The sequence below is a fragment of the Sciurus carolinensis genome, chromosome 13 (genome assembly GCF_902686445.1).
Source record: "Sciurus carolinensis chromosome 13, mSciCar1.2, whole genome shotgun sequence".
In the NCBI taxonomy this organism is placed as follows: Eukaryota; Metazoa; Chordata; class Mammalia; order Rodentia; family Sciuridae; genus Sciurus; species Sciurus carolinensis.
This window is the reverse complement of record NC_062225.1, coordinates 75830043-75850171: the sequence shown is the minus strand read 5'-3', so window position 1 is coordinate 75850171 and position 20129 is coordinate 75830043. Positions and strand designations below refer to the sequence as shown.

At 43.1% G+C, this 20129-nt stretch overlaps 2 protein-coding genes across 8 annotated transcripts in view; one reads left to right on the top strand and one right to left on the bottom strand.

Annotated features, from left to right (window-relative positions):
- Positions 1–64: 64 nt before the first annotated feature.
- Positions 65–20129, top strand: part of Fam228b (family with sequence similarity 228 member B) — a 49439-nt gene continuing 29374 nt past the window's right edge. The window contains exons 1-3 of one of the 5 annotated variants that reach the window (XM_047523611.1): positions 65–424; positions 7602–7756; positions 8607–8683. The gene's annotated coding sequence lies outside the window, so the exon portion shown is untranslated. Of the gene's footprint in view, positions 425–7539; positions 7757–8534; positions 8684–20129 lie in introns of those variants that run through there. The other 4 variants (XM_047523610.1, XM_047523613.1, XM_047523612.1 and 1 more) reach the window with 4 other exon arrangements.
- Tp53i3 (tumor protein p53 inducible protein 3) lies at positions 289–20003 on the bottom strand. 3 transcript variants are annotated; one of them, XM_047523608.1, is made up of 6 exons: positions 19872–20003; positions 12335–12477; positions 10192–10459; positions 8547–8759; positions 7503–7699; positions 289–599 (listed from the first exon to the last, which is right to left on the bottom strand). In XM_047523608.1, exons 2-6 carry the CDS (start codon positions 12470–12472, stop codon positions 417–419), a joined length of 999 nt encoding a protein of 332 aa, XP_047379564.1. In that variant the 5' UTR covers positions 12473–12477; positions 19872–20003; the 3' UTR covers positions 289–416. The 3 variants fall into 3 exon arrangements, with proteins under 3 accessions (XP_047379564.1, XP_047379563.1, XP_047379562.1); XM_047523607.1 differs by lacking the exon at positions 19872–20003 and adding an exon at positions 13910–14043; XM_047523606.1 differs by lacking the exon at positions 19872–20003 and adding an exon at positions 12886–13172.

The following is a 20129-nucleotide window of genomic DNA, read 5'->3' as shown; positions in this document are numbered from 1 at the left end:
GGGGACGGGTTGGAGGGGCGGGGTCTGAGAAGCAAAGGGACGGTGGGGGAGGGCCCAGGTGAGCAGCGCGAGGGCGGCCAGGTCAGGGACTCGAGAGTGGGCGTGCCCTCTAGCAGTGCGCGAAGCTAAGTCTAGTTCTGGGTGTGTGTGTCGTGGTTAAGCTGTGACTGTACCCGGAACCCCCGCGGTGGTGTGGCCTGAGGTTCAGCATCAACTGATGGTCCCGACCCCCACCTCACGCGTGTCCCAGCCTGCGCGCTGTGGCTGCCGGTAGTGAGTACGCCACCCTTCAGGTCCACTCTTTATTTACTTAGACCAGCTTTACACAGATCTACTGACGAGGAGGACTTGGAGGACCCTCCCCAAGTGCACTCTGGGAAAGCCCGGGGAGACCGTGCCTTGAATCGCCCTTTTCTTCACTGGGGTAGGTCCACTACGATTTTGCCCACGTTCCTGTTAGCTTCCATGTACTCATGGGCCGCTTGGATTTCAGACACTGGGTACACTCTGTCCACCACCGGCAGCAGAGGTTGAGGTCTCTCCTTGGAGAAGTGGGGCAGAATTTGCTCTGTGAATGTTTTCACCAGCATTTGCTTGTACTAAGATGAGGAAAAGAAGACCATGAGTTTAGACAGAGGATTCACCCTCCCACTCCCTCTCCTGCTGGGCCTTAATGCCCTCTCTGACACAAACGTGTGACAAAAGCACATCCGTTCACTTTGAAAGACCCTAAGCCCCCCTGTCCAAGGAAGAACTCACGTAATCACTGGCTGCAAAAGCAAGAGGCAGTTTATTGGTTACACAGGCGCCTGCGGGTGCTCAGTAAACCTCAGCCGGAGCTTCGGTGAACTGGCACACCGGGCTTTGGGGTACAGGTTTTTTATAGGGTAAAGGGGCAGGTTTCGCGCGCATGGTAAGCAACAGATTTCCTATTGGTTATTTTGAATCCAGCACGTACACAGCACCTAGGTTACTTGAAGGGTAAGGTTATTATATCCCAAAAAAAATCCACAATTATTACTTGGTATTCTTGGTATTTTATGGTTCCTGGTTCCCGCTTATCAGTTCCTGATTGTTCAGGCACTCCCTGGGACCCGATGATCTATGCTTTCCCAACCGCCCTATTCTTTCTTAACCTAGTTATCAGTTTAACGACCTCCAGGTAGGCCGTGCAACCTTCCCAGGGGGGGGGTTTGGTAGAGTGTCCTAGGTCATGGGTTTAAGACAAAGAGCTGGGGCCTTTCATTTCCCCCCTTTTTCTTTATCATGGATAGAATCTTATATCCATTTGTCCATCCTGCCTCGGTTATGCTGATGTTCTAAAAGTCCCAAGAAGTGAGCGCACCCTACATCTTTTATAGGTTAAAGTCTCTTTTGTTCTCCAGTTCTCTCCCCCCTTACCTCTCTCTCCTTCCTGCCTTCGTGACTAGGCCCGGTTTTGCATAAGTGAGAAGCCAAGGGCAGGGGGAGGGCCAAGGTGATTCAGGCAGGTAAGGGCCCAGGGGGCATTAATTAGCATCTCCTTGCTTGCAGTCCTTGATAAAGGCAGGTAAATTTGGTCATCAATGGGCTCCGGAGATCCTTGACATTCCATTCTTCCAGGGGCAGTCTCCAACTTCCAAAGGCAGATGGCTTTATGGCCTCCATTTCCTCGAATTGACCCAATTTCCTATTTCTACACTAACTACCTGTCCTTAATTCTGGCTTCATTCCCCCCTTTAGCTATAGGAACTCCCAACTGCTTTAAGGAAAAGGGGGCGTCGGTCGTTCTGGCTGCTTCGAAGCTGAAAGGGGGCAGTGAGGGGCAAGCAGTTTGGAGTTTCTTTTAAAAATCGGGTCAATCGAGGGGTCCAAGGTAGAAGTCTGGTTGGGGAAGAGCAGGTTGTAAAGTCATCTGGGGGTGGGTGCTTCTATGACAGAAGAACAAAAAGACATGAGTACTGAAATGCAATTAGTACAAAGTAAATGTTGCAGCATCTGGGACATGCCACTGAGTATCATGAAAATGACAGAAGTCAATCTCTCACCAGGAGGTGGAAGAACTGACCATAACTAGACCTAGCAAAGGCTGGAAAGGACAAGGCCTTTATTTGGGAACTTTAACATTGTCCAGGTTATCAGGAATGTAAACACAACATTTAACTCTTAATGTCATAGATATCCCAAAAAATATAGTTAAGCTACTTAAGTCATCTGATTTTGTAAAATATCCCTTTATTGGTATAACCTGTGTTTAGTAGAGAGCTCTATACTTCTGTTACTTAGGGCTAGGTAATCATACAAGCAAACATAGATTAAGTCTACCTGTGTAGCTTAGGAAGATCTGCAGGCCTTAAACTGACTAAAAACTTCTGACTCTGGCAGTTTCTCTTGATAGTTATCAGGCACATTTGCTGAAGAATCTTTCTTTCATTTGTAGCTTCCAGTTTTTATTCTAGTAGGCTAACACAAGTGTACATCTTAAGTTACATTTAACTGTTATTTCTTTTAAATGCCCAAGAATGGTTATATTTGGTTTTAACTGTTTTGCTGGGTGTCTAACATCAAGTTGGTCAAATTGACCTGGTTCCTGTCTTGTTAAAGAGTCAGCTGAGTTCCCACAGGGGCCACTTGTAGAGAACTTAAGGGCAGCTTCTTAGCTCCACCAGTGCCATTGGTTAGGTAGGGTCTCCTTGATGAGGTGACTTCCTTTGGAAGCATTAAGGGATGTCTCCCTTTTTCCATGACCCTCCTCTGCAGCAGATGCACTGAGTGATTTTTCATCCTCTAGTCTCAACAATCTCCTTGATCAGGAGGTTGTGTGACCCAGAGTTGCAAAGCTCCTTAGAGAAGTTCTCTTATTCCCTGGGTTCAGGCTGACTGAGGGCAAAAGATCCAAATACTGGTCTATCTTGCCTTCTGTATTTAATTCCAATCTCTAAGTTTGATCTTAATCATCCAGCAAGCCAGTTTCACCAGTCATAAAGTAAGAGTACTGGGCTTTAACTTTAATGTCCATAACTTTACAGTTATTTACCCTTTTATCTAACTGGAGTCTGCATTAGTTCTGGAAGTTACCACTATCTGTTCTGATATCTGTTACCACTATCTGTTAGGTGATGGCTTATTATCATAAGTTACCTAGGTTGCGTGTTCTTGAAGTAGCTACTTCTGCAAAACATTAATAGGTAACAGTTTTACAAAATGAAATTAGCAAGAGTAAAAATATATTCTGCTTGTATAATAGCTATTTTGAATTTTGACTGAGAACCACATTATATTTCCTATTTGAGATCATGGTAATTTTACAAAAAACCAATCTTTGATTATAACTTTAAATAAGCTGAAGTCTGACTTACAAATAAATAAGCTGGAGTCACTCTAACATGCAGTAAGGTGGGAGGCAGAGCCTTATCTCAGGTAAGGCATGGCTCTTTACAGACCTTAAGTGTTCTAATCCTACAACTAATTTTTGCCCCTTTTTCCATGACCAGCATGACCAAATTTTCAAGTTCAGTGAGGGTCAAAGGCGTATTAGAAAATAAAGGTTTATAAACACAGATTTTGAAGATTAAGCTGAGATCAGATGGAGCTCTATTCTCTGATGGAAATGTAGATCTAAAGAGTTATGTTAGCAATCTTTATACATGTCTTATTATTAAGTTAAAGACTATGTAAGCATTATTCTTTGTTTTTAGGAGAGTTACAGAGACTAGACCATCTATGCAACTTTTTCCCACAACTGCAAAGTGCAATGTTAGGAACTCTGTGTAGCTCTCAAATAAGTCCACTGTCCAAAGTTACTGTAAGGTGGGCAGGAACTAGAGAAGGGAACTGATGAAACACTGGTTATCTAGCAAAACAATTTCTTTCTGCCCAAGAGCTGTGTGCCTGATATCAATGTAAGAGCTGATAGGACTCCTGTACAGAGCCTCCCCAGGGAGGTTACTGCCACAGCAGTTAGGCATCTTATGCTCCTACACAGGAACACTTCCAGGCACCAGGCATGCTACAGTCATGAAGTCAGGGACCCCAATCTCAGTCATTGTTGTCCCATTTTTGCTATAATGCATTATACTCTTTCTTAAATTGTCATTTAAGAAGTTTATATATATTGATTTCTGAGTCCATATGAACATTAGTTAACACAGCCTAACATTATATCCAAAACAGGAATCAATCAAAGAAAGGCTGAGAGAGCTTTTAACTTTTCTTTTGTGTAGCAAAATGTAGCAAAATGCTTTTACCTTCTATAATATGAACCTTTAAACAAATCAGGCTGTCAGTAACTCTTAGATATACATTTACATTTAAATTTGAAGTTCTTTATCTCAGTGTAAAAAGTAACAAATTTTACACGTACCCCATTGATAGCAGGTCTTATAATAGAACATTAAATGATAGAAATTGATCCCCAATAAAATTTACTCTTTATAAGCTTAAAATTACCATTACAGACAAGTTTATCTGGAGAATAGCAGCTCGATAAATTTCCTGCTTTAAAAACTTGTATACCTGAAAAATATGAACACATTTAATATACAACTAGAACCATTTTACAATTACCTTGACACTTTTTTTCTTACCAAATTTAGTTTTTTAAAGAAAAATTTAGACTCTGTAACACAGTACAATACTTTAACAGTTGTTTAACCATAATTGTATACACCCCAATTTTTAAGACTAATTGTTCTAAAGAATAAAACTTAATAGACACAAAGTTAAGAGTAAATTAGTGTTTCTAAGAAATCCTTGCCATTTTACCATATAGATTAAACTTTGGTTTATATCAGAACATTAGTATTTCACCTTAGGAAAAACCTTAAATAGCTTTAGCTGTCTCACATACATACAACCAACTTAGTTACACGCAAACTTGTTGAAACTTGCCCTTTACATACACAGACTTTCTTAGCACTTACTTAGACCCTCATGTATTTCATCATACAAGCACTTTCTTACCCAGAAACATTTCCTTTTTCCTTTTACTAAATATATTTCCATACCCAGAACCTTTTATTTCTTTTTCCTATTTGTTGACCCCTTTTTGTTCCCATTCTGAAACAACTCTTATGAAATTTCTGAATTTAGATAAATTGCTCTATTTTAATAAGATTAAATAGTTTGTTGTTTATAGTACTCTAATTGAAACACAGTTGAAACTTTTGGGACCCTTTGTATATAGAATTCCACTTGTTAGGACATAACTCTTAGTAACTTTGTTTTTAGTTTAGTGATGACACAAAGCAAGTTTAAACCCTTTTATTTACCAACCTATGAAAACACCAATAAGGTTTAAGTATGATACCCCATGGAATTTGAGGAGTTAAGAGTACCTGATGTTATTTAACAATGAGCATTTTAATTTTGCAAATTAATCAGATGTCACCAACAAACACATTTGAGTAGTCCCATACATGTTAACTCTAATTTACTTATTCTGTAAAAACCAAGAAAGCAGTCAAGTGTTCTGAACAGTATTTGCTGTCTCTTTCCTGTTGAAAAAAAAGTCCTAGGAACAATTGATATTAGACATTTTATTAACATCAATATTTTATTTGCTTGACCACCTAGAGACTTGTGAGTTATTTTCAAAGACATTTTACTTTCATTAGTTTACCCAATTTGAATTGAACCTTTAAATTACGTGAATTAAAAGTATTTGGATCCATTTTAAAAAATTTAATTTTTATGCGCGCTTATATTTAACACAAAACTAAAGGCCTTGTAATATTCATCTCCATTGCAATGTAGCAGATGTTTAAAAATAACTCGAGTTGGATAAAAAGAACTGATCAAAAATCATTAACCTAGGTCTGTAGGATCGAGGGTGAGACTCAGAGGGGTCACCATGGATTGCCCCATTTCAGTCTTGCTGGTAAAAAAGGAATTAAGAAACAGGCACACAAGAAAACATAGACCAGACAACAGATTACAAGCGCTGCGCGTCTTGGTCGGAGAGTGCAAGCCCCTCCGGCCAAAAACAAGTCCCGACGAATCGAGCACCAAACAAGTCCCGATGGATCGGGCACCAAACAAGTCCCGACGGATCGGGCACCAAACAAGTCCCGACGGATCGGGCACCAAAACCCCTAGGACGTCTCCCAGGGTAGCAGGAGAGAAGTCAGAGTTCGTCAACTCCTTCTCAGACTGCCCAAACTACAAATGGAACACGCGTGCCCTACAAAGTACAATCGCTGCGCTTCAGAACGAACAAGACAAAGCAACTACACAAGACAGACAAAGACAGACAGTAACCCCCTGCTGGCCAGCTTAACTCACCTCCCAGAGTATTTGGCCGTTCCTGGGCAGGGGTTTGGGGTGTCGAGGGGAAATCTCGGTGGGACCTCCAAATGAAAGACCCTAAGCCCCCCTGTCCAAGGAAGAACTCACGTAATCACTGGCTGCAAAAGCAAGAGGCAGTTTATTGGTTACACAGGCGCCTGCGGGTGCTCAGTAAAACCTCAGCCGGAGCTTCGGTGAACTGGCACACCGGGCTTTGGGGTACAGGTTTTTTATAGGGTAAAGGGGCAGGTTTCGCGCGCATGGTAAGCAACAGATTTCCTATTGGTTATTTTGAATCCAGCACGTACACAGCACCTAGGTTACTTGAAGGGTAAGGTTATTATATCCCAAAAAAATCCACAATTATTACTTGGTATTCTTGGTATTTTTATGGTTCCTGGTTCCCGCTTATCAGTTCCTGATTGTTCAGGCACTCCCTGGGACCCGATGATCTATGCTTTCCCAACCGCCCTATTCTTTCTTAACCTAGTTATCAGTTTAACGACCTCCAGGTAGGCCGTGCAACCTTCCCAAGGGGGGGGTTTGGTAGAGTGTCCTAGGTCATGGGTTTAAGACAAAGAGCTGGGGCCTTTCAACTTCCCAGCATGTAGCTGCATACTCCCCAATGTGTAACTTCTGTTCTATACCAGATAAAGACTTAAGGCTGGAATAAAATACTAGTGTCACTGACAGCCTAATAACTGTTTTTTAAATAAAGGTGCCATGCAAGAGGCAGACACAGACAGGACTCAGGTAGTGTCAGTGCAAAAGGACCGCTTAACTTTGCTCTCTCCCAGTAGGTGTGAAACCCTGTGGTGGGAGACATTCTCAAAGTTGGCATTTGTTAGAATTTCATACAGAGAAGATTTCAGGAACATATAAGCTGTTGAAGTTAGAGACTTACTTGCCTGATAAGCTTTTTTAGCATACCGAGAAGAGTTCTACCTTTGAAAACAAAGTCTTGGAACTATTAGAAGTCTTCCTAAAGTGGTCAATGCTTTGTCCATTCTGTTAGAAAGTTATATACTTAGAGTACTAGCTACACTCTTTCCAAGATGCAGAAGGTTCAGTTGATGAATGTGAATTAGTTCTCCGAAACCAGTTATCTATTTATCCACAAGGTGGCAGGTTTCTTTGTAGGCTTTCTATTCTAAGATGTGACAGAAACTTGCTTTCTGGGTGTAATGTAATTTTCTGGATAATAGATCAATCAAATTTTCTTTTCATTCATAACTCACCTTCTTGTTCCTATTTCTCAACAGACTAGTGATCAGACTTCCTCGTTTAGAAAGTAGTTTTGAAAACAGGGGCCCACTGACATCTTCTTCTCCCATTAGACCATAGAGAATCCAGCGGCCATCAAGAGCTAGGCAGTTGACATTCTTCTCCCAGTAGGATCCGCCTATGCAGTCTAAAATAAGATTAACTCCAGCACCTTCCATGGGAAACAGATTTGTGATACTAGTCAGAAGACTTGGAAGAAGATTCCATGGTAAATGTGTGAATATATGGGTATAAATATATACAGATACAAGTGGTAAATGTACATTAGAACTAGAAACTTTCATCATAGAAACATTATGAATAGAATTTAGGTAATGAATTCTATTATACCATGTATAATAGAGTTAATCTTTTCTGATCCCTACCCACTGGAAGAAGGAAATGGTGCACCAACATAACCTGGTATCTTCTCTCACCCAGGCATTGGCAAAAGCAGAATAGAGGAGAGCCACCTCAGGCTACTAGTTGTTCACACGGAAGTTATGTACTGGGGTATCAGAATTGCAGACTTGCTAAATTTGTTTTTATCTGTCCTTCTCTTATGAAAAATGAAAAGGGATGAGTAAAAAATTGTATTCCAGATTTGGTCTTGGAATACAGACATAAACCCATCTATTCATCCATTTAGGAAGCTCCCACACCAGCCCTACTATGAGTGGACCCTGTCACAGACTTCCTGTTAACCCACTGAGAAGTGGCTAATTAGAAAGAAAAGGTCCTGGATAATTCCAAAACAATTCTGCATCATTATCCAGTGTATAACGTGTGCATGAATCATATCACTCAAGAATGCACATGGAAACCATCTTAGACCTAAATAAGTACTGGCTGCCTGTCTTCAGTGGTCAAACAAAAGAATACTAGAATTTGACCAGAGCAGCTGTAGTGCATTTAGCAGAGCCAAGACTGATGGAGAGCACTGGCAACTGTGAATCTATGGAGGATTTTTGTTTAATCACCTCTGAAATTCCTGTTGAACTGTAGAAGCAGTTATTTACCTTTGGTGAATTTCAGCGTTGCTTCAGAAAAATCCTGTTCTTTGTAATTGAATCCAGCAGCTGCTCCAAGCTTTTCTGCCATTTGAAGCTTGTGCTTGGATCCAGCTGTGACCAGAGGAATAGCGCCAGCCATCCGGGTGAGTTGGATGGCAGCTGTACCCACAGCACTTGCCCCTGCGTGGATTAGCACAGTGTCTCCAGCCTGAACATCTCCTGTAACAGAAAGCACAGAAGCTATTCTACTTTCCAACTGCCACAGGTTCCCACATAGGCATTCTACCATGATCGCTTGACCCTTGAACCAAAAGCCTAATCTCTTGTTTTCTGAGCATATCAATAGTTCTTTTTTGCCTTATTGCCTCTGGTCAAAGTAGTAAAGGATCTTTAGAAATAGGGTTGTTAGCAGCCACATCCATAACACCAAAATGCACATGTCTGACGTACACAGTAAGGATGGCCACCATTCCCAGTGTCACCACCTGAAACCAATCCTTCAGTCTGAAACTTGCCTTTAGCTGGTCTTATGGATCCAGGCACCACACAGAGGCATGAGGCTCTTTTTCCCAAAATGAACTCTCATTATGATACTTCTTCCCCAAAGGAAACATGGTTCTTCACTGGCTTGCCCTTGAGTCCAGGCAGCCTGGCATTCAGAACTACCACAGTCTGGCCCCACAACAGTCACCCTTCACCTCTGAGTGGAGTAGGTGGCCTCACCTTGATACTCTTTCTCGGCCACTTTGATGTGTGCTTTCTGTACATAACAATTCCACTCACACTTCAAGTCCTCCTTTTCCCAAAACCACCTGTGACCACTCTTGCCCACACCATTTTTTCCCATCTCAAGCTTCATTTGCAGTGAGAGAGACAGGGCTACCCTTCCAACTTTATGGTTGTTTGATTTTTGTGCCCAGGTCCAAATTAACACCGAGCTCTCTAATGGCAAGGATCAAGTCTTCTTAGTCTCCCTCACATGAGCTCTTGGCTAGCCTCATGGGATTGAGGAGGAATAAATAAGGTAACTGACTGCCCCATCTGTTTTTTTCCTTTTGTGTTGATTTTGCAATGCTGGGTGTCAAACCCAGGCCATTGAGTATGCAAGGCAAGCACTCTACAGTGAGCTATGCCCCTAGCCCCTTCTGATGCACTGGCTCAGCATGATTTTGAGGAGTCAGAACTGCTGCTGTGCACAGTGTTAAGATGTGCACAAGTCAGCTGCAATGGCACACACCAGTAATCCCAGTGGCTCTGGAGGCTGAGGCAGGACAATTGCGAGTTCAAACCCAGCCTCAGCAACTTAGTAAGGCCCTAAGCAACTCAGCGAGACCTTGTCTCTAAAACAAACAAGCCACCAACAACAACAACAACAAAAGGACTGGGAATGTGGCTCAGTGTTAAGCGCCCCTGGGTTCAATCCCTGGTACCAAAGGGGTGGGGAAAAGATGTGCACAGGCCTTTTGCCTGCTAACCACGATTCTCAGCCTCCACATCAAGCCACTCTAACCTCGCTTGAGGATCCAGTGTTACTGCTGGTACAGCAAGGTAGGGCACTGGGGCTGAAGGACTGATGGGATTTGAGGAGGCCGCGGCTGATTCCTGGGGGAGCTGAGCCATGACATACAGAGTGCGCAGGAGGCATCCTCACCCAAAAGATGTAACAGCTGGAAGGCGGTAAGCCAAACCTCTGGGATGGCAGCAGCCTGGTGCAGGGTCAGTCCCTTTGGGATGTTCATCAGGAGCCCTTCAGGGACTGTGACATACTGAGCCTGGCCCCCACCAGGCAGCAGAGCCATGACTGGGTCCCCAATCTTCCAGTGCCCCTGGCAGCCAGGCCCCAACTCTGACACATGTCCTGATGCTTCAAGTCCCAAAATACTGCTGGCTCCTGGGGGTGGGGGATACTTGCCCTGTCTCTGCAAAGAGAGGGACAGACAATAAGTGAGTCTGATATGAGGGGTCAAGTGTCAGCCTGCCTTGTTGTTGGAGGGAGAATGTGGCTGTCTGCTTAGAGTTCAAGAATTGTTTTTTAGGATTGAAGAAAAGTCAGATGGTCTTCAAACAGCAGTTGTTGTAAGGAACCTTTTTAGAAATGATCATTTAAAGTAGTAACTCCAGAGAAAGCCCATCCAGGATGTCCCCCTAGTCCAACAGTCAGTGGGACCCTAAGGAGGGGTGAAATGAGAGGTGGGCTGGCAAGTGGACTTCCTGCCATCTCAGCCCTGTGTTTCCTGCTCTGAATTTAGTTTGTATGAGAAGGTGGGCCACTGCAGGGTCTTTTCTAGCTAGAAATGTTATCTTGCAGCGGGAAATGTCGTGCAAACTAGTTCTCACATTCTCTTTACCTTGGTAGAGGATGCTGGCCTGGCTCTGTGGCACAGGAATTCAGTCAACAGCATGTGAGGCACTGAGCTCATGGCTGCTTGGCATAATCTGGGACCTTGGAGCAGAACAGGGTCTAAACAAAGGAACCTGTGTCCCTCTAGCTTCACACTGGCTTGAGGGTGTTTCTTCCTGTGCACAAATGAATTCCTTTCTTTCCTGAGAGCAAGCTGCCTGGGCTTTGGAGCCAGACAGATCTGGGTTCAAATTCTGTTTCTGCCTTTTTTTTTTCTTTTTTTTCTGTTTGGTACTAGGGATTGAACCCAGGGTGTTTTACTACTGAGCTATATCCCCAACCCCTTTTTTATTGTTAATTTTAATTTTGAGACAGGGTTTCACTAAGTTGCTTAGGGCCTCGCTAAATTCTGAGGCTGATCTCAAACTTGTGATCCTCCCACTTTAGCCTCCTAAATCTCTGGGGTTACAGGCATTACTACTGTACCCAACTTCTGCTTTGTAATCTGTCATACAACAAATACTGCATGCTCCCTGGTGTCAGGCCCTGTATTAGGCAAAGCAGATGGCTTCTGACCTGGTGGAACTCAGTCTAGTGGGGGAAGACAGACTTTAAAGAAGTCAACAAATAAATATAGAAATACAAACTAAAGCGAGGTCTATAAACAATAATGTCTGTCCACCTAAGAAAGAAGGAGCCAGACAGTCAAAGAATGGTTGGGAGAGAAAGGCAAACACTAAGCTCTGAGGCAGGAAGGAGTGTAAAGCTGGCTGGATGACTGTGGGCACAGGAAGTAACTCTAGTCCAGGTGGAGGACGTGTCGTCTGCCAAAGCCCCAGACCCTTTGCGGGTAGGCCTTTTCCATTTTATCCCAAGGGCGTAGGGACTCTCGGTCCGTCCCTCCGGGTTGCCATGTGAGGAATGTACTGCCGAGGGCGCTGCAGGCGCCAGTGTAAGATGACGTTGACCAAAACTTCGAGCCTGTCAGCAGCGAGACCGCGAAGTGGCCTGATTTGAGATCTCTCTGGAGATAGAATCAACCGAGCAAGCTGATGAAATGGAGAGAGAAACCGAATGAATCCCGGTTTCTGGCTTAGGGCGCTTACTGGCTATTCTTAGTTTCCTCATCACTGATGGAGACAAAAACACCTGTCTCCTTGGGTACTTGAGAGGGTTAAAGAAAAGAATCCACTTGCAAGTGCGGAGGCACCAGAGGGCACCAAACGAACCAGTTTCTTTCCTTGCCGACTTCCACGCAGGCGCTCTCAGCCCGCCCCCAGGTGGGGTGGTGGAGGGTGTCCCAGGCCAGCTCAGTGAGCCATCGCGACGGAAACTGGAAGCCCTCGGGAGCGTGATGCAGAGAACCCAAACCACCCATCTAGATACGCCTGGCCTGGCTGCCGGTCAGTTCCTGATTAAAGCAGTTCTTGGTACCCTTCCCCGTGACTGATACCTGGAGTAAGTCCCCGCGGTTCAGGGCACTGGCAGCCACCTTCAGGAGGACTTCACCCTCCCCAGGGCTCGGCTTGGGCACCTCCTTTATGTAGAGATTTTCTGGTCCCCCAGGCTTATCAAAGTGCACAGCTAACATTTTATCTGTGGACAAACAGAGAAAAGGCAGGAGACTGGGACAGGTGTGAAAGGAACCCCTCCCTCAAATTGGAATCACTTGGTACCAGCCTCCCACACCCCATTATGTCACTGCGGCCACCTTATGGTCTCACTGCCTGTGACTTCCCTCCCTAAATTCCCAGCGACTGCTCTTCCTGAGTCCTCTCCAGCATGGAGAGGGACAAATGCAGCTACCTGGTTTTGCAATTAAAGAAATCAGGTTCAGGTCTTTAGCCAGTATGAGGCTAAAATATTACACAATGTGTGGCCCCTGGCATGGTGCAGTGCAGCCCCCACAAACAGTCGCTTTCCCTGAGATTCAGCCTGCCTTCCCAGGGAGCTCTGGACTGTCAGGGGTAGGGGACAACAGGCTAAGTAGGAAGGGAGCCATACCTGAAGCCATCGTTTCCCTCTTAGAATGGGGGTGCCTGGGCCTCACCTCCTGTTTCAGGTGCAACTGCTGCTGCAGGCCTAGCTCAGGGAGGGACTTTGTTCAGGGCGGGAATGATTTGCAGGCCCACACCAGTGCCTGTGCTATGGGTGTGTAAGAATCTCATATTACACAAGTTTGACTCTTGAAAGAAACAACCCTCCCACTTCCCAAACAAAGACCAAGACCAAGACCACCTGTGTTCTTCTGCCCAGAGCTCTGACAGTCTTGTGGTCCAAGTGCTCAGGAAGCTCTGAGTACAACTTTGGGTTCAGGACAGAAGGAGGGTGAAAAGGACATAGCCCCCCCCCCCCCTTCTGGGCATGTTAGGAGCAAGGAGTGACCCCTTATGTCCAGCTCTTTGCAACCCCGTGGTAGGCAGAGAAGGGTCAGTATAGTCTCTGAAGAAGGTGAAGGGACAGGAATGTCATAAAGGTTATGGGGGTTTGACAGGGGAGAGTGCTTGAGAATGGGGGACAGGTCACAGTGCCAGATGTGGCTGTACTTATGTATGCCTTCCAACACCAAAAGCAGACAGGCTATGAGCTCCACTCAGGTGGGTGAATGCCTTGTCCAGGGCCTCAGAGCCAGTCCACAGCAGAGTGACTGCTCAAACCCAGCTTGAGCTTGAGTCTGCAGGAGAGTCCATCTTATCACCGTTCCCTTTGGGTTTTGGTTTTGGTGAGGGAGGAAGACAAGAGACAAAAAGTAGAGAGAAAGGCTGGGGTTGTGGCTCAGTGGTGGAGCACTTGCCTAGCATGTAGGAGGCCCTGGGTTTGATTCTCATCACTGCATAAACAAATCAAATAAAGGTCCATTGACGACTAAAAAAGTATTAAAAAAAAAAAAAGTGGAGAGAAGCAAGGGGCTGGTGGAAGTAGCAGGCTCACAGTAGGAGAGGGAGGAAGGGACCTCCACCAAGCAGTGCTCATGAGGCATCCCTTTGCATTACACAGATTGTCCCATCTCTGGGTGTGTTGAACCCACCTCCCTGAAGGATCAGCAGTTGGTCTGTGGAAGCCCCACAGAACAGGTTGCTCTTCTTGAAACAAAGGATCCCCTTTCTGTCAAGATCCAAATGTTAGGGCCGGTAGTTATTTCTCAGTTACTGGTTGCAGGATCTGTGGTCCATGTTCCCCCATATCTCTGGCCTCTGAAGAATCCCCACAAAGCTCATGTATTAGACCATACACCATCTTCTGTGTTAGGTTTGGGGGAGAGGTATTTATCCATAAAGCCCTGAGCTGAGGGTACAGATGTCGCTGCTTCTCTGACAGGTGGGGTTACAACCTCTCCCCCATGCCCAGTGGCTCCCAGCACCTCCAAAGGTTCTGTGAAGTTCTGCTGAGTCACCTTGAGACAGCAGCTTCTCTAGTTCCAAGACCAAGCTTGGGCAGCCCAGTAGCTCATTGGTGACTCATGGCCTGGAACAGTGTAAGGGCTGACACTTTCCCTGGGTATCACGCCAGCTTCTGTGCCTACAGGACTTTCTCTGGGCTCCTCCTCCTCTGTCTCCATGGCATTTTACCCTGAGGCTGATGCAGCAAATCCCAAGACTCAGGATTTGGGAAGGCTCTGGGAGGAGAAGGACTTGAGTCAGCTTGTTGGCCCCTTGCTCTGCCTGGTCTTCAGGAGTCTGCTGTTTGTCTGCTTGCCACCTTCCTGGGCACCCATCCTCCATGATTCAGGGTCCAAGGTATTTCTTCTTAATCCGGTGGTGTTGTTCACACTTTTTAATTCTCAAAGAGACAAAAAGAATTTTCAAAAACTATGTGTCTCTTCTTACATTTTTTTAGGTGGATATCTAAAATGTTTCATCTTAAATTTGTTTTTTTTTTATTTTTTAAATATTTTTTGAGTTGTCGATGGACCTTTTTTTATTTATATGTGGTGCTGAGACTCGAACCCAGTGCCCACACATGCCAGGGAAGCGCTCTACCACTGAGCTACGACCCAAGCCCTCACCTTAAGTTTAAATAGTCACAAAAGATACTGATTTCCAGTCATCCATACTGACATTTAAAAAAAATTTTTTTTTTTTTGCAGTTGTAGAGAGACAGAATGTCTTTGTTTTTATGTGGTGCTAAGGATGAAACCCAGTGCCTTACATGTGCTAGGCAAGTGCTCTGCCACTGAGCTACAGCCCCAGCCCCCAAACTGACATTTTAAGTTCTTATATTGCATATTTTTGTTTATCTTTGTTTCACAGTTTTAACTTGGTGCATTATAGTTGTACATACTGATGGGATTTGTTGTTACATGTTCATACATGCACACAGTACACAATATAACAATATAATTTGGCCAGTATCACTCCCCAGCACTTCTCCTTCTGTCCCCACCTCTACTACTTGGTCCCCTTCCACTAGTGATCTCCCTTTCATGAGATCCTGGCCCCTACCTTTCTTTTCCTCTTTCCTCTCTAGCTTCTGCATGTGAGAGAAAACATAGGACCTTAACCTTCTGAGTTTGACCTATTAGTTTAACTAAAGGTCTCGATATCCACCGATTTTTCCTGCAAATGACATAATTTCATTTTTCTTTTTATCTCACACTTTTAAATGTAGAAATAGAATCTAGATTTCAGAGAAATTTGATTTATAACTCTTCCCTAAAAGATTCAAAACAAGCTCTTCTTTACCAGTTGGAAGTTTTTTTTAATTTTCTCTTTCTTGTAGTACCCATATTTTTATTCTAGTTTTCCCATAGAATTACATCCTGCTACATTTTATGTCTTATTTTTTTTAAAGCCAAGACATTGATATGTCGCCCTGGCTGGTCTTAAACCTGTAGGCTCAAGGAATCCTTGTGCCTCAGCCTCCTAAGTAACTGGAACCTCAGGCATGTGCCACCATGCCAAGCTTTTACTTGTTTTTTGTTTTGTTTGTTTTGTTTGTACTAGGGATTGAATCTACTACTGAACCACATCCCCAGCACCCTCTTTTAAAAAATATTTTATTTAGAGACAGAGTCTCACCGAATTGCTTAGGGCCTCACTAAGTTGCTGAGGCTGGCTTTGAATTCACGATCCTCTTGCCCCAGCCTCCAGAGCTGCTGGGATTATAGGTATGTGCCACTATACCTGGCCTACTGATCATTCTTTTTAAATTTTTGTAGTTATAATATGAACAGAATGCCTTTATTTTGTTTATTTTTATGTGGTGTTAAGGATCGAACCCAGTGCCTCCCACATGCTAGGCAAGCGCTCTGCCACTGAGCTACAGCCTTAGCCCATGATCATTCTTATGTGCAACAAAAAATATGAATACAAACTGACACTAATTTTTAAAAAAACCTATTTCCTATAACCAGGAGACAAAAAAAGTTAAATTTCTTCTGGATTTAATTATCATTACAATATTATTAGTTCAAACTTAGGAAAACATGTTATTTTAAATATTAGTAATTATTAAACATAGAAAGTAAATTTTTTAAAAAATAGTTTTAGTTGTAGATGGACCTTTATTTTTATTTATATGTGGTGCTGAGAATTGAACCTGCACTTCACACCTGCTAGGCGAGTGCTCTACCACTGAACCAAAACCCCAGCCCAGAAAGTGAATTTTTATTGAAAGAACTCCATTTTTTTTTTTTTTTTTTTTTTTTTTTTTTTTGGGTGGTGGTGGTGGGGATTGAACCCAGGGGCTATGCTTGCAAAAGAACTCCATCTCTTAATGAAACTTAGTAGGGCTGCCGGGCATGGTGGTGCACACCTGTAATCCCAGCTACTTGAGAGGCTGAGGCAGGAGGATCACAAGTTTGAAGCCAGCCTCAGCAATTTAGCGAGGCTCTAAGCAACTTAGTGAGACCCTGTCTCTAAATAAAATATAAAAAGGGCTGGAGATGGGGCTCAGTGGTCAAGTGCCCCTGGGTTCAATCCCCAGTACCAAAAAAAAAAAAAAAAAAAAAAAAAAAGAGTAGGACTGAGTTTTTCCAAATAGTTATATCTATAACTATAGCAAATAGTTATTGCTGCAATGGGGCTAAGTTCAACAATAATTCTCTTCCTATTTTTCATTTTAATAGACAAGCTCTGAGAAACCTAGTTTGCATAAATTAGATGAGAAAGAAATTCCATTATAGAAATGAAAGCCACTTCTTTGAATAACTCTGAGTTATATGATAAAACCATATAATGATCTAGCATCAAAAATTATTTTCAATGATCTATTAGCTGACAGCTTAATTGGGTCTTGCTCCAATTTTGTTGAAGGCAAAGACTTGGAAAACATCCAGTCTGTAAAGGAGTCATTACCCAGTCAAAAGTGTCATTCAAGTTCTGTTTCTGGAATTATACCAATAAAGCTTTTTGAAGCTTTTTGAAGCTTTATCAAATGATTATTAATTATATCTATTATTTTTTTTCATTTAGTTGCACCTTGTTTAAACTTACAGGAAGGATTCAAAAAGTAAAAATGTTAATTCCAACACATTTTTTGCTATTTTTTGGATCATATTTGTATCTTATCAAATGCTTTACATATATTTTCATAACATCTTGGAGCTGCAGATTTACATCATTTAAAAACAACTTTTTAGTTGTTGAAGGACCTTTATTATATTATTTACTTATATGTGGTGCTGAGGAGCGAACCCAGTGCCTCATACATGCTAGGCACTGAGCCGCAACCCCAGCCACCGACTTACATCATTTATAAAAAACATTGACATACTTAGGGGCAAAGGCAGTTCTTATTGTTAAAGTAATCAGCCAAATCAATTTCCTTCCTATCAGAAACAATTTTTCAATTTAGGTAATCATGTTAATCATACCTTGTGAAAATCATTTTGCCTCTGATTTTTGTTTGTTTTGTTTTGGGTACCAGGGATTGAACTCAGGGGCACTCGATCACTAAGCCACATCCCCAGTCCTGTTTTGTATTTTATTTGGAGACAAGGTCTCACTGAGTTGCTTAGTGCCTTGCTGTTCTGAGGCTGGGTTTGAACTTTCGATCCTCCTGCCTCAGCCTTCTGAGCTGCTGGGATTACAGCCCTGTACCACAGGGCCCAGCTTTGCCTCTGAATTTTAAAAAATATAAATGGACAAGACATGGATCCTTCCTTCCCTAGATGAATTGTTTGTAATATGTATTATGTTTTCACTGTTCCTCACTGATGTTCTTTTTTGCTCAACTCTCACGGGATTCTTTTTCACATAAGATGCCTTTATTTTTTTGGTACTGGGGATTGAAACCAGGGCACTGAGCTACATATTCAGTTCTCCTATTTTTTTTTTCTTCTTTCTGTTTTTCAGACAGGGTCTTTCTAAGTTGCTGAGTATAGCCTTGAACTTGTAATTCTCCTGCCTCAATCTTCCAATTCACTGGGATTACAGATGTGCACAACCATGTCCAGCCATGTGATGCATTTTTTTTTGGGGGGTGCTGGGGATCGAACCCAGGGCTTTGTGTTTGCAAGGCAAGCACTCTACTGACTGAGCTATCTCCCCAGTCCCCCATGTGATGCATTTTGAACAATAGAGAATGAAAGGGTTATTACATTTTAAAATATTGGGAATTTTCCTTTCTTTTGGTAATCCTTATGTTGGAAGCTTCTCATCCAAAATAAGAATCAAGCAACTGGGACTGGGGTGGTGGCTCAGTGGTAGAGCACTTGCATAGCATGTGTGAGGCACTGGGTTTGAGTCTCAGCACTGTATATAAATAAATGAATAAAAATAAAGGTCTATGAACATCTAGAAAAAAGAATCCAGCAACTGAATTAATGAATGAATGAATGAATGGACTAGTAGTACTAAGGCTGACCAAGAAAAAAATCTCTGACTCTTAATACCCACACTCAGAAAAGGAATGATGCTGGAAATAAGCTCTTTGAAAGACTATTACAAGTTAACATAAAACCTGAAAACAAGAGAATTTTGTAAACACTGAAAAAGGCACTTTCCCCCAGCACACTGTCTTTGGAATTTGGGATACTGCACCTTGCTTCCTGTTGGTGTAAAGAACTGCAAAGGGTCTAATATTTGATTTTAATCTATTTGCCACGGCTAGTAAGTTAGACCATAGAACTATTTTACCAAGTTGAGGTGACAAAGAGAGTATTAAGGAGGGAATAGGGAGAGTGATAGAGGGTTTGCCTAGCATGCATAAGACCCTAAGTTTGACCCTCTCTAGGGAAAAAAAAAAAGACTAAGGAGTTAAGGAGTTCTCCCATTTCCCTATCTTGAGAGGTCTAAGATGCTCTCTCCCCAGGTGCCAGGGCCTCCAAGGCTATATAATTGGTGTATCCCACCCCAGTTGCTATAACTACATTTTTCTCTAATCATGCCCTACTTGTACTCAGACATTTTGTTTGGAAGAGTCAGATATGAAAGGATCAGGGGAAGCTTTACAAAATTTAGAGACCAATTATATCCCTGCTTGGCCCATGTACTACACTAGTAGAGGGACCTGGAAAGCAGTGTACTCAACTACATTGTCATTATCCTTATGATATAGAACCATGCCAATCCAAGATGGCTAATCGAGAATTAAGTTTGAATTCTCTAGACCCTCCCTGCCTTGGCCAGTTGGTCTAAGTCATACTTTCCCAAGGGAACACCTGAAGGGAACACTAACTTGTGACTGTCCTGGGGTTGCTGTTTAGGGAAACAAAGATGTATCATGTCCAGGAATGGTCAGGGGAAATCCAAAATTTTCAAAATGGTTATATGACTCTCTGACTTATCATTTTGATCATTATCCCAGGAAGTGACCAAGAGAAGATGAATCCTTTCTTGGAAAGGCTGCATTCGGTGTCCATTTTTCCTTACTAAGTGGTGTGGACTAGGATGTAGTGAGGGAAGTAGAGTCAGAAATCTCTTTGATTTTTGAGAAGATCTGTACAATATTCAATAATACCAAATGTCTTCAGATGGAATATGGAATGTCCATCTAATACTTTGACTAGTGGCCCATTGCTGGTGGCCTTTGTATTAAATTCCCCTTACCTCTAGGTCCCACACTGGTAACGTAGACCAGATGGATGCCACGCACGCAGTGAATTGCATCATAGGAGAAGAATGCTGAGGCTCAGTGACTCTACTTATTTTACACCAAGCAGTGACCAAGTTTGCTCTTTGCCTTGCAGGGAGACATCATTTTTAAAGGTTGCTTGCTGCAGTACCACCCTGGATAAAGAGTGGTTAGGGCCTTGCATTCTTGGTCTGTCTGGCAAGGTATTAGGTGTGCAAGAACCTCACAGAGGT